This window comes from Garra rufa, unplaced genomic scaffold, assembly GCF_049309525.1.
Source record: "Garra rufa unplaced genomic scaffold, GarRuf1.0 hap1_unplaced_005, whole genome shotgun sequence".
Classification (NCBI taxonomy): Eukaryota; Metazoa; Chordata; class Actinopteri; order Cypriniformes; family Cyprinidae; genus Garra; species Garra rufa.
Window position 1 is genome coordinate 930,763 of NW_027394280.1, and position 14,135 is coordinate 944,897.

A 14,135-nucleotide genomic window follows, 5' to 3' on the forward strand; every position below is an offset into this window, starting at 1 on the left:
ATATATATATATATATATATATATATCAAAAAGTGGTTTTACTTGGTTAATAAATAATCAAACTCATTCACTGGCACCGCATCCTCTTTCACATCATCACATAAACTTGATCTAATTAGTTAGTGCTGAATTATCGCATCGTATCGTGATATGGGTGTGAATCGTATCGTATTGCATCGCAATATGTCACAAATGTATCGTTAATATATCGGATCGGATACTTTGTATCGAGATGCGTATCGGATCGGCATTATACCTTAGATACCCAACCCTACTGTCTTGACTCGGGACTTGAATCGTGACTTGCCTGTCTTGACTCGGGACTTGACTCGTGACTTGCCTGTCTTGACTCGGGACTTGACTCGTGACTTGCCTGTCTTGACTCGGGACTTGACTCGTGACTTGCCTGTCTTGACTCGGGACTTGACTCGTGACTTGCCTGTCTTGACTCGGGACTTGACTCGTGACTTGCCTGTCTTGACTCGGGACTTGACTCGTGACTTGCCTGTCTTGACTCGGGACTTGAATCGTGACTTGCCTGTCTTGACTCGGGACTTGACTCGTGACTTGCCTGTCTTGACTCGGGACTTGAATCGTGACTTGCCTGTCTTGACTCGGGACTTGACTCGTGACTTGCCTGTCTTGACTCGGGACTTGACTCGTGACTTGCCTGTCTTGACTCGGGACTTGAATCGTGACTTGCCTGTCTTGACTTGGGACTCGAGGGCAATGAATTGAGACTTACTTGTGATTTGCCAAACAATGACTTTGTCCCATCTCTGCTATTTGCAACACATGTTTAGCAAGGATTCCGAGAGGAGGTAAAAGTTGTCAAGTTTTAACACAACAAATCTTATATCTCACGTCAGAGGTCGTCATCACGGTGAATCTGTTTTAGGGGCCGTTCACATGTCGCGCCTAAAAACATGTGGAAAACGCTAGGCACGCCGCTTTCTCTTTCATTCCAAACTGCTCTCGAGCTTGCGCTTCTCCAGTCGCGTCTGCCGTTGCTAAGCAACCATGACATGCGCTCTCCATAAATACGCGGAAGTTTCAGCAAAGGATAAATGGATTTTCAGCATTAAAAATCCCTTTCAGCAGCTCTGATATTAAATTTATTTAAAAATGTTTATTCATGTACAGCTATGATAAGCTGTTTCTCCACCTTGGCAGTGCTTTCAATGTTCTTAAAGGAAAGGATGAAGCTGATTGGTTGGTTCATGTCACATGTCAAAGCATTTTATTTTATTTAGAATTGTGGTGCCTTACACAAAAAATAAAAACATTTTTGAAGAGTCAGGACTGATGTTTGCTATGATTGTTAGACCCAGTTATATAATATAAATTTTGTATTTTTCAGGGTGCACAAAATTATCATAAAAAATATGAAAGTATTGGGTATCGGTATCGGCATCAGCCACAAGAAGGACTTAAATATTGGCTATCGGTATCGGTTACAATTTTTCATATTGTGCATCCCTAGCTAATTTCATCATTGCTATGGTTTTACTGTCAATACTGTGGTAAAACTATGGTTTATTTTGTAGTTACTATGGTTTTACTTCAAAAACTATAGTTCCCTTCCGGGAACCTCAAGCTGCGTCAAGCGCTATGGGGAACACCATTGGCGAATCATGCTCTGAATATTGTGTGTAACCAATCCGAAGGAGGGAGTGACGTCACAGGCGGGGTGACGTAAGTGACCAGGAAGTATAAAAGCACATGCGATGGAGCCGGCGTCAGCTTTCGTCATTTCAGCGAAGCGCTCTGTGTGTTTGTGTCTTGGATATCACTCCTTTTTTGTGCAAGTTAGCACTACTTTTATTTTGAGTGATAATGTCTGCAAGTAGGGGCAAAAAAGAAAAAGTGAGCGATAGCGAATCACACTTTAAGCGGTGTGTTTCTCCATGCCAATGCTTCATCACTGGCGGGGATACACACAGCTTATGTGTGGTTTGCTTGGGAGCAGAGCACGCTGTGTCGACTCTTGAGGGGGCCGGCTGTCAGCACTGCGATCTGCTTCCTGTTTGCGTGCTTCGCTCCCGGAAGGCTCTTTTTGAGAAAGGAGCCTTCACTAGCATTCCCCGCGGTGCCTGCCCTGCTTCCAGTGAGCGGCAGCTGCATTTGTGGGGTTCGCAGCTAGATCTGTTGGAGGGGATGGAGACGTGTGAACCCCTATCTCCTCTCTTACCCAGCAGATCTACAGCCCTCCTACCGGAGGTGGAAGCCCACTCACTTCCCCCAGGATGAGGGCTCAATGCTTCTCCTCTCTTCCTTCGAGGAGGTAGATGTGGAGAGCATTGCTGAAGAAAGAAATTGCCAAAATAATAAGGAGCTCTTGGAGGTGGTTACTCATGCGGTAGCCAAATTTAACATTGACTGGCCCGCCGAGAAGAGTCATGAGCTGCAGAAAAGCAGATTAGATGAGCACTTTCTGTGAACTAAACAGCCACCTCCAAGACGGTGCCTTCCTTTTTTTCCCCCGATCTCCACGCTGAGATCTCGAGATCTTGAGGAAGACCGTTCTCGTTCCATCTGTTTATTCCTGCATCAGATTACTATGGTAATGTGGTGGGGCTTGACGAGAACGGATATAAGATGATGCCACAAGGATGATGCTAAAGGAGCTTAATGACGGCGAGGAAGTTGACGTGTTAGAACTCCGTCGTACCGCTAATTTGGCTCTCTGCGCTACTAAGGAGACAGCCCGTGCAGTCGGGCGGTCTATGGCAGCCCTTGTAGCAACGGAGAGACACTTATGGTCAATCCTGTCTGATATGAAAAAGCAAAACAGGGTCTTCCTCCTGGACGGTTGTGCATCAGGGTCATTGAGGGCAGCCCCTCTCGGGTCTCACCGCATTACATGGTGCCCGTCTCCCCCCCGGTGCGCGTCCCTGGAGCTCTTGCTGTATTCCTGAAAGCTGACGTCGGCCCCCTCACACATGCTTTTATTCTTCCTGGTCGCTTACGTCACCCCGCATGTGATGTCACTCCCTCCTTCGGATCGGTTACACACAATATTCAGAGCGTGGCGTTCCCCATATCGCTATACGCAGCTCGTAAGGAGTGATCACATATAAATGACTTTTCTCCAGAGTGAACTCTCATGTGGCTGTTAAGGTTTCCTTTTTGGTTGAAACTTCTTCCACATTGTGTGGCCGCATTTTTCTGTCCGAGCCCGGCCCGCGTCCGACAGAGCAGTAACCGAACCCGACAAGCATTAAGATATTTATGTCCGAGCCCGATCCCAGCCTGACACAGTTAAAATCTCTTTTTTTTTCTCATACTAATGACACATGCACTTTTTTGTGTGGATAGCCCGCTTTTATTAAGCAACTGTAGGAAAGCGTTCGGAAATGTCAACAGATGAGAGCATCAGTGCACACTGGGCAAAAAGCGCCGTTATAACACAGGCGCACTACCGCGCTGATGTGACCGAGCCCGACCCGAACCAGAGCATCCTTTCTAAATATCTGTCCGAACCCGGCCCGGCCCATCGGGTTCCGTCGGGTACCGTCGGGCTCGGCTCGGGTATCCATCCTCTACTCAGAGCATGAGTAAGGACTTCCTTTATGAGCTCTCTTATGAACTTCAAAGTTTTCATGTTGATCAAAGCTCTTTCCACACTGATCACACTCATAAGGCTGTTTGTGAATTCTCATGTGTCTCGTAAGGCTTCCTTTTAGAGTGTAACTCTTTCCACACTGTTGGCAGGTGAAAGGCTTTTCTCCAGTGTGAATTGAAACATGTCTTTCAAGATTCAGTCTATGATTGAAATGCTTTCCACACTGTTCGCAGGCATAAGGTTTCTCTCCAGTATGAACTCGCATGTGGACTCTAAGCTGTCCAGATTCAGTAAAACTCTTTCCACACTGTTCGCAGGCATAAGGTTTCTCTCCAGTGTGAATTCTCATGTGGACTCCAAGGTGTCCGAGTTGAGTGAAACTCTTTCCACACTGTTCGCAGACATACGGTTTCTCTCCAGTGTGAATTCTCACGTGGACTCCAAGGTGTCCAGGTTGATTGAAACTCTTTCCACACTGTTCGCAGACATACGGTTTCTCTCCAATGTGAATTCTCATGTGGACTCCAAGGTGTCCAGGTTGAGTGAAACTCTTTCCACACTGTTGGCAGGTGTAAGGTTTCTCTCCTGTGTGAATTCTCACGTGTCTTTTAAGACTATCTCTTTGATTGAAAGATTTTCCACACTGTTGACAGGTGAAATAACGTCTTCCTGTCTTTCGAGTCTTTTTTCTTGAGGAAGTAATTTTAGTCTGTGACCAACTAAAAGATTTTTCTCCATTTATGAAATCATGATCTTTCTCTTCCATTTCATTCAGTACTTGACTCTCCTCTTTCAATGCCATCAGATCTAGGGTGAAAAAAAGACAAGTAAAAGTTAACCCCAGTTTAATGACACAAAAAACCATCAAAACATTCAAACATGTAAAGTGTCCAAACTAACACACAATTACATCCTATATGCCCTAAGCCAGCCGTTCTCAATTCCAGTCCTCATGCCCCACCTGCTCTGCATATTTTTCATGCCTCTCTTAATTAACGCACCTGATTCTGATAATCAGCTCATTAGAATTGACCATAGGCATGGATTACTTCCTTGTTAAGACAAGCCATTTCCGGTCAACTGTACTGTGCCGTAATATGAGCGTACTTTGCTCGTTTTCACATTCACAATCAAAAGAAAAGTGTTGTTTGTCTAAGACGACCAAACTTCCCTTTATACCATTTCACGACAAAAGTTATTATACTAGTAATTTTATAATAAATTGAAAAGCAAGACATCTTAAAAAGTATAGGGAGTTGAAATGGCAGCTGTATAATAGTTAATCCTCTGCTGCCATCTTTTGGTTATATGGGTAATTCGATATAATTTCCTTAAAGTCCTTTAAGTGCATTTTATTTCACAGCTGTAGAGCTGGAAAATAATAAAGGCTTTAAAATATTGTAAGGTTTAAAAAAATGTGTTCATGACTATAAAGGCAAGTTACTGATTATAACATTCTTGATAATACCATTAAGATGTCCTTGAAGAGAAGTATCGCTAGCTAGCTAACGTTAGCTTAAACATCTTATGTTAGTGTTTAGCTGGCAGCATTTATTTATGTACAACTTTGCAGGTAGGCTCCTGGGATTGCCAGGCTCCCGTTTAAATGATATGTTGTAAAAAAAATATGAAACTGAATTTTCATGCAGCTATTATTATTTAGGACGTTGCGATTATTATTTTTCTTAGTTTCTGATAAGAACGAGGCAGTAGATGAGTCTCAAGAGTCTCCACCTATATATATCACATATAAAATTTGCTTCAGCTGAAGATTACGAGCTGGCTTATCTTTCTAAAGAACGCTCCGTGCATAAGGTCAGTTGAGCTCTGTGTATGAACTGTGTACTAACTGACATGGTCCCTACACAGTATTCATTGTTCCCTAAGCACTGGAAACCCGTTGAAGTTTACTTCACTTCGGAACATTTATTCACTAATTTGCACTACGCCACCGCCTGCAGTCTTCACACACAGACAAATCTTACTAGAGACATGTGAAGTGTGACATCTGTAAATAAATACAATTTCTACAATGTCTTGCACACTTAAATGATCTTTAAATGAAACACGTACACTTGCTTTGAACTGGAATCATGGCAGGATATCCTATGATGTCCACTTTGCAGGGCACTTCCATTCGAATAGAACAAATGTTGTATGTGATCAGAGATAGACACAAAATTTGCAGAGCGGTGGGATGTGAGGACTGCTGTACTAAGCAGCTGTAAGAGGTGTTCCATGTTATTTGCAAAACTCTTCACTTATTTAGGATCTTTTTACTATCAAGCTGGCATTTAAACCCTCTATTTAAAATAATAATAAATAACAATAAAATCAGTTTGACCTAGAAGATCTAATTAAGGGGGCCTAGCACCGAAGGCAGGCACCTATTGTAATCATTGGTGTTCTTCTTCATTCGCTCGACTCTATGGAAGCCTGTAGAACCGCTTACAGGAAAGTTGTGAAACTAAAGGACAATTTGCAGTCAAGTATATGCTAATAACTTTTAAACTGCAAAAGCAGTTTTTTAAGAATTTACTCCCACTGGCTATGGATTATTTGAATCCCCAGATCCCATTGGAAGAGTCGTTCCCCATTTTACTTCACTGTTATAATCTTGTCTTGTTCTGAGTGTCTCTGCAACCATCACTACTGCCACTGTAACAGTCTATAGACCTCCTAAAACAAATGAAGATTGCATGCCTGAATTTGCAGATCTGCTGTCTGATGTGCCTCAAGTTTGAGAAAACTCTTATCCTGGGGACTTTAAAGGAACACTCTACCCCAAGGCTCATTCTTCAACTCCCCACGAGTTAATAAGTTGAGTTTTACCGTTTCGAAATCCATTCAGCCGTTTTCCTGTTCAGGCCACATCACTTTTAGCATAGCTTAGCATAGATCATTGAATCCTATTAGACCAATAGCATCGCGTTCAAAAATGACCAACAAGTTACGATTTTTTTTGTCCTATTTAAAACTTGACTCTTCTGAAGTTGTATCGTGTACTAAGACTGGCGGAAAATATAAAGATGTGATTTTCTAGGCCAATATAATTAGGAACTACACTCCCATTCTGGTGTAATAGTCACAGAAGTTTGCTGTTGTAATATGGACGTAATATCAAGCAGCGCCTGAAATTAGTTCCCAGCTATGCAGTTGGTCACGTTGTGCTGCGTGATATTACTGCGCCTGCTGTGCCCATATTATGGGAGCAAACTTCCTTGACTATTACACCGGAATGGGAGTGTAGTTCCTAATCTTATCGACCTAGAAAATCGCATCTTTACATTTACAATCTATGCTTAGTGATATTGCCAGAAAAGGAGAACGGCTGAATGGGTTTTAAAACAGTAAAACTCAACTTATTAACTCAGGGGGAGTTGGAGAATGAGCCTATTTCCAAAATGAGTGGAGTGTTCCTTTAACACTCATGTTGACAATAGCCAGTTTGGGTCAGTGTGTTCCAGGGCTAACAATGAGCTGGACAGGGTCAACGGTTTTGCACCTCAAACCACGAGCCCAAAATCAAGCAGCATTTCCTCTGTCAGACCAGCGCTAATGTAAAACCCACCTCTAACACCCCTCTCTGAAACAAACATCACACAACCCCAGCATTTGACCAGCGAGGTGAAGATGTTAGAAATGTTAGAAAAAGCAGCTTAAATACTGAGGTGGATGATAAACTGGTGTTTGTCTCAGTCCAGCGTGAGTCACCAGATGAAGCGGTCAACTGCTTATTTACATGCTTCACTTTCAAATGTAAGCCATATGTGAGCTTGATGAATGATAAGCGAATGTTTTTATTTCCTGCCCAATATACTGGAATTAGACCTAAATGTTAACAATCTGTTTAATGTTTTTGACATGGACACATTTTTTTCTGTGACTGACCATCTAAAAAATATAAGTGGACTCTTCTCATAAACTAACATTTAGTAAACTATTAAGGCAGCAGACGACCAGACTTTATTTCACATACGTCATCATCACATCAGAGCAAGTTAGACCACATGCACACAGCCCTTATTCACCTATTTCATTTAAAAATATTACTCCATCCTAGCAGTGAATATTAACATTTAAATATTTGATCAGACACAAGTCTGTTTAAATCACTTTAAGAGAACTCTAAGAAAAAAATGAAGCTGAAATCCTTTCAAAAAGAAAGCTGAAGGGCAAACAGTGTAGAAAAACACCTGCCAAAGACAAATGAATTGATCAAATGTAGAGGACAGTTCATAGGATAGTTCAGCTTTCAGAATGAAAACCAACCTGTTTGTTCCTCAGTATCTTCATGTTTGACTCTGAATGTTTCTTCAATCTTCACGTCTTCACTCTCCTCTTTAATAATCGCCATCTTTATGTCACGTGTATCTCCGAAGCCAAACCAGAAGTTGTTTTTTTTCTGTGGTTGGAAACTTTGTCCTGTTTAAGATGACAATTATAATAATACAAAAAAAAAAAAAAATCTGTGTGAATCTCAGTCAGCCCTAGTTCAGTAGTCAGTGCACTGATCTTAAATGATCTGATTAGACAAACACTCAAAACTTCAACTTACTATTCAGTTTTGATTACCATTTAATGATTAGTATATTACATTTAATCGAGGCATATTTGAAAAAAAAAAACTATTGTATTTTAAGATTGTCATTACAAAAAAATAAACATTTGCAGTTGTTTGTCAAAGTTGTCATTTCTCATGTTTGAGTTTGTTCTCTTTGTATTTTCACTGTTTTGATCTGAATCACTAACAGAGAGAGAAATCAGACTGATCTGTGGATACGCTTTACTCACAATAAATAACGTTCATCATTAGATACAATATTACAATGTTACACGCAATAATTATAAAGTTTAAATCGCTTGTAAAACATATAAAACAGACTGAACGCATGGTAGGAATTTAAACACTTTAAATGATTAAAACTACAGACCTTCCTGAACTGAAAGCAAACACAGATGCAGGAGCGCGCCGCAGCCCTATGACGTCACATTACCAGATCAAAATAAAAGTCCTGTTCACGCGCTTCTGGGTCTATAATCCAAAACTGCTAAGATATTTACAGGGAAACACATATGAACAATAAAACTTATGTCAATGCTATTAAGAGTTTTTTTTTTTTCTTGGCGAAATATTAATATAAGGAATGAAATTAGAAAAATATTATTTGACAAATATATACAAATTGTAATATTTACAATATTGGGCTAGCTTAATTGTTTTGTTTGAACCAATGAAATAAAAGAAAATCTTGAAAACAACATTTTTAATACAGGAGTGTAACTCACACACTAGTATTACAGGCATAAATATTTTACTACCAAACAAAATGTGTAATTTGTCAGATGTTTATTGCTAAAGAGGATAATTAACAATTTATGAAATATTAAATGTTAAGAAAATAATCAAATGCAAGGTTTCCATTAGTAATTTGGCTTTCTATTTATGTCTCTGTTGTATATTGTTAATAAATCAAATGGTTTCTCTGATTTTTTTGTCATATGTTGGCATTGTGAAAGACAAATGTTAAGATATATATAAGATATATGTCTGAAATGTCTGAAAACGACTGGAAAAGACCTCAAGCAACACATACTTACTTTGGAGGAAGATAAAATAATTTAATACATTAAAATCAATTCAATAAGAACTGAAGTGTTTTTTGTTGTATATATGTGTTTTCTGTATGCAAGATACAGGACTTTTATTATGACGAGACGACGTGACGTCACCGGTGTGCGCTGCTCGATTCGGCTGAAGGAAGGTTGGTGTTTAAAAACATTTAAAGCGTTCGATTTGATGTCCATTCACGCTGTTTTATGCCTTTTACACGCGTTGTAAAATTAATAAATTATCATTGAGTTTCAAGTTTCATTTTACACTTATGTAAATATTAAAACCTACAAATCAATAAATACCAAAATCTAAATAATGAAAACCTATTTATATTGATCCGTTATTTTAATCTGTATTAATTTTACCTGAATTCAGTGTTTGAGTAGTTTATTTAACTTAAGGCCTTAACTGACTAACTCCATTACACTGAGTTGCACACAGACAGTTTAGATTTATTTTTATTTCTGTTAATTATTCTCTTCTTAAACAGATTGTCCAAACTGAATCAAAACTCCCAGTTAAGCAAACTGAGATCCACTATTATAATGATGGAGTTTATTAAAGAGGAGAGTGAAGACATCAAGATTGAAGAAGTATTCAGTCTGAAACAAGAAGATACCGAGGAACAAACAGGTTGGTTTCATTTTCTAAGAAGGACAGACAGAGATCACATGACCAGACAAATACTGATACTGCCTTCATGTGCAGCTAAGAAAATCCTGGATTATTAACAATTATTAATATTAAACCTGGTATCTACATTTGAATAGAAGGAGAAACAATTAAAAAGTTATTTATGTAACAGACAGACACAATCTTTCTCTCCATAAAACAAACTGTAAAATGTGATTAACTTTACATGTATTGATCATAATTTACTTTTTCCTCTGATTTTTTTTAATTAGTAACAGGGACTTGTAAACACAACTTTGTTTCCCATCAGACAGATGTTATATTGTGACATAGTATTATGATGTAAAACAGCTTTCTTCTATTTTAATAGACATTAAAAATGGAATTTATTTCTGATCAAAGCTGAATTTTTCAACATCATTACTCCAGTATTCAGTCAGTGTGACATGATCCTTTAGAAATCACTATATATACGGAATATACTGCTTTATTATCAGTGCTGGAAACAGTTGTGTTGCTTAAAATTTTTTGAAACCTGAGAGTTTTTTTCCGAAACAATATTACATATCTAATATGTTCAAAATTTTGGAGTCAGTAAATTTTTATTCTTTCTTTATTTGAAAGAAGTTAATGCTTTCATTCACCAAGGATATATTGAATGAATAAAAAGTGATAGCATAAATTTATATTGTTAGAAAAGATTTATATTTTGACTAAATGCTGTTCTTTTTAACTTTTTATTCATCAAAGAATCCTGAAAAAAATAATCACAGGTTCCAAAAAATATTTATAATTCTAATGAAAAATTATTCTACTTACGACTGGAGTAACAGCTGATGAAAATTAAGCTTTGTATCACAAGAATAATTTATAATATAAAGTGTATTAATATAAAATTATATATATATATATATAAACATTTTATATTGTAATAACATTTTGCAGTATCATAGTTTTTTCTGTATTTTTGATTAAATTAAAGCAGTCTTGATGACTTCTAAAAAAAAACCCACTGTGATCAGTAAGACTTGTAAAGTCACCAAGGCTGAATTACTGAATAAGAACAGTAATATTATGAAATATTTTAACCATTTGTGATAACATTTTTTATTTGAATAAAAATGTAAAATGTAATTTATAATGGCTAAGCTGAATTTACATTATTATTCCAGTCTTCCAGATCATTCAGGAATCAATATGCTGATTTGCTGTTTAAGAAACATTTCAGACTTCATCAGTGTTAAAAACAGTTGTGTACCATTATTTTTTCAGTATTCTTTGATTCTTTTACAAAGAAAAAAAACAGCATTTAGCTGAAAAAGAGCTGAGCAAAAATACTTGGCAATAAAGCTCGATCTGACTTAGTGGGTGGAGAAACCAGCTGCTTTGTACCATGAAACTGGTGTTAACTTGTATTTGACTTTTTGTATTTTTCCCTTAGAGCTGATGGGGCTGAAAGAGGAGAGTGAAGAACTGAATAAAATGGAGGATAAATATTACTATGAGGAACATGACGATTTCATAACTGGAGAAACTTCTGCTTGCTCACAGACTAAAAAGTCTCCCTCACGAAAAAGAGTTCGAAAGAATGGAACTAAAAAGGGTTTCACTTGCCAAGAGTGTGGCAAGACATTTGACCAAACTCGAACCCTTAACGGCCACATGAAAATTCACACTGGAGAGAAGCCTTACATCTGTCAACAGTGTGGAAAAACATTCTCTAAGAAAGAAGGCCTTACAGTCCACAGGAGAACTCACACTGGAGAGAGGCCTTACACTTGCCCTCACTGCGGACAGGGTTTTATACATAAAGGAAACCTAAATACTCATGTGCGATGTCATTCTGGAGAGAGTCCGTTCACCTGCCAACAGTGTGGAAAGAGCTTCTCACGCAAAGACAGCTTTAAGAATCACATGAGAATTCACACAGGAGAGAAACCGTATATTTGTGGTCAGTGTGGACATAGTTTCAGGTGTAAAATAACCCTTAGTAAACACATGAAGATGCATTTAAGAGAGAACTGTTTTAGATGTCAGCAGTGTGGAGAGAGTTTCACCGACAAGAAATTGCTTAGGAATCATGTCAAATCTCACATTGGAGAAAATGCTTGCATGTGCCTCCACTGTGGAAGAACTTGCTCACACAAAGCAGTCCTCGAGGTTCACCTGCGAGCTCACACCGGAGAGAAACCTTTCTGTTGTCCTCAGTGTGGGAAGAGTTTCACAGTTAAAGGAAACCTTAGGACTCACATGAGGATTCATACTGGAGAGAAACCATTCAAATGTCTTCAGTGTGAGAAGAGTTTCACATATAAAAGAGACCTGAAACTTCATTTGCAAACCTATGGAAAGAAATGCTCTGGCCTTAGCCAGCTATGAGTTCACAGAGGTCTGGTCCTCTAAATGTTTCATGTTCAGAAATAAAATTTCTCTGAATGACAAATTTGCTGTTTAAAACTCCTCATATGAGTGTCTCCTTGTTGCCAGATCCAGCTATTATTAGCTTTCTTGGACTTGTCTTTCCTACTTAATTTGACACGTTTTAGTAAAGCGGAAAGTTGCAGTTTAGGGCTAGCGATATTTTTTATCTTGTTTACAAAAGATCTGAACTAATGCTTTAGTTTTTTTGTTTTTGTTTACTTAAACTGACAGTAATCAAAAAAGGGCACAGAAACATCATATTATTATCTGTCAGAAATGTTATCAATAATATCAAAAACTGTTGCATTTAACACTAGTACACAGATCTGTACAGCAGTAGCTTACAGAATGAAGTGAAATATGCAAACACTGGCCATGAAGAAGTCTATGCTATTTCATTCGGTATCCCTGGTGAAAAAAAAACAGCTAAAACCAGCCTAGGCTGGTTGGCTGGTATTAGCTGGTCAGCAGGCTGGTTTTAGAGGGGTTCTAGCCACTTTTCCAGCCTGGCCAGGCTGGTCAGGTCAGGCTGTTGTTAGCTGGTCAGGCTGGGAGACCAGCTAAAACCAGCTACTTCCAGCTTAAACCAGCTAAGACCAGCCAACCAGCCTAGGCTGGTTTTAGCTGTTTTTTTTTCACCAGGGATACCGAATGAAATTGTAACGGTAAAGAAGGGGAGGAAGCAAATGCAGGGTAAACCAGTAATTTATTGAAGGTTAGTGGGATGATGACAACGATGACGATGGTGGTGGTGAAGATCTCCCGGCTGAGTGGCACAGAGGCTAGATGGCAGGTGAGATGACGAGTGGTGAGTCCGTGGTGCAGGCGTGAATCCAGTGAATACCAAAAACAACGACAATCCAACGACGACAATCCACACACGAAGACAAATCCCAAACGTACATCCAACACGGTGATCTAGAAGAACAATCTGACGGGGAAGAGGAGATCTGGGTGAGTATAAATAGCCGTGGGGAAATGCATGACACCTGGTGCAGGATTGATTGGCAGCTGCGCTGAATCAGCGTGACGCACAACGTAATGACACACATACACACACACAGATGACGCGACATGAGGACACGGCAGATGTGAGAACCGTGACAGAAATAGCATAGACTTCTTCATAGCCGTGTTTGCATACTGTTTTTTTTCACCAGGGATATCAATTAAATTTTCACAAAATCTTGCTAAAAACATCCATAAGAGCACTAGACAAAGTTATCATCTATATAGTGATAGTTATTAATGAAAACCTTAACAGTAATATGTATTGTTGCACGAAAAATAATCATCTGATAACATTATCCACCCCTAACCTATATTAAAGTTTTACCACATTTTTGTACACGTTAATCATGTTATAAACATGCTAGCAACTTGGTAATCATGTTAGAATCATGGGGCGAATTCCAAACGGCTTTTTTGCGCCGTTCAAGGGCACTTCGGGAATGGGACAGTATTTGTAAGGACGCTCCTGTTTTAAGACAGTTAGGAGGTAGTGTAAGCTACTTTAGTTTATCAGAAAATATTTATATAGTAGCTACGGTAGCTAAATATGACTACCTTCAGGGTCCAGTGAAGAGACAACCACATTTATTAAGCTGAGGGCAGAGAAGGAGTCTTGGTTTACAGGGAAACAGAGAAACTCTTCCAAACAAAACTATTTACCTTGGCATAGTTGAATAATAACAGTTCAGTACATGGACATGACATACCGAGAGTCTCAAACACCACCAATTCCTCCTTCTTATATAAATCTGGTGTTTGCAAAAGACCACTGAAAAATAGGTCAATTCCAACATAACACAGACTATTACGCAATAGCCCCGGGATCGTTAATAAACCAACCTAGACTGGTTGGCTGGTTTTAGCTGGACAGCAGGCTGGATTTAGAGG

The 14,135-nt window shown here is 38.9% G+C and overlaps 2 protein-coding genes across 2 annotated transcripts; one reads left to right on the forward strand and one right to left on the reverse strand.

The window, feature by feature from the left end:
• Positions 1-1,237: 1,237 nt before the first annotated feature.
• LOC141312763 (uncharacterized) lies at positions 1,238-7,978 on the reverse strand. Its single transcript, XM_073832629.1, has 2 exons — positions 7,838-7,978; positions 1,238-4,372 (listed from the first exon to the last, which is right to left on the reverse strand). Exons 1-2 carry the CDS (start codon positions 7,920-7,922, stop codon positions 3,543-3,545), a joined length of 915 nt encoding a protein of 304 aa, XP_073688730.1. The 5' UTR covers positions 7,923-7,978; the 3' UTR covers positions 1,238-3,542.
• A 1,736-nt stretch (positions 7,979-9,714) lies between these two features.
• On the forward strand, positions 9,715-12,194 carry LOC141312751 (uncharacterized). Its single transcript, XM_073832625.1, has 2 exons — positions 9,715-9,815; positions 11,257-12,194. The coding sequence occupies exons 1-2, from the start codon at positions 9,728-9,730 to the stop codon at positions 12,192-12,194; spliced, it is 1,026 nt and encodes a 341-aa protein (XP_073688726.1). The 5' UTR covers positions 9,715-9,727.
• Positions 12,195-14,135: the final 1,941 nt, after the last annotated feature.

Bases quoted from the DNA above. Each gene is read 5' to 3' on its own strand.
- LOC141312763 (XM_073832629.1), bottom strand. From the start codon at position 7,922: ATGGCGATTATTAAAGAGGAGAGTGAAGACGTGAAGATTGAAGAAACA. The intron at 4,373-7,837 runs GTTGGTTTTCAT...TTTTCACCCTAG, and splicing joins AGATACTGAGGAACAAACAG to ATCTGATGGCATTGAAAGAG.
- LOC141312751 (XM_073832625.1), top strand. From the start codon at position 9,728: ATGATGGAGTTTATTAAAGAGGAGAGTGAAGACATCAAGATTGAAGAA. The intron at 9,816-11,256 runs GTTGGTTTCATT...TTTTTCCCTTAG, and splicing joins AGATACCGAGGAACAAACAG to AGCTGATGGGGCTGAAAGAG.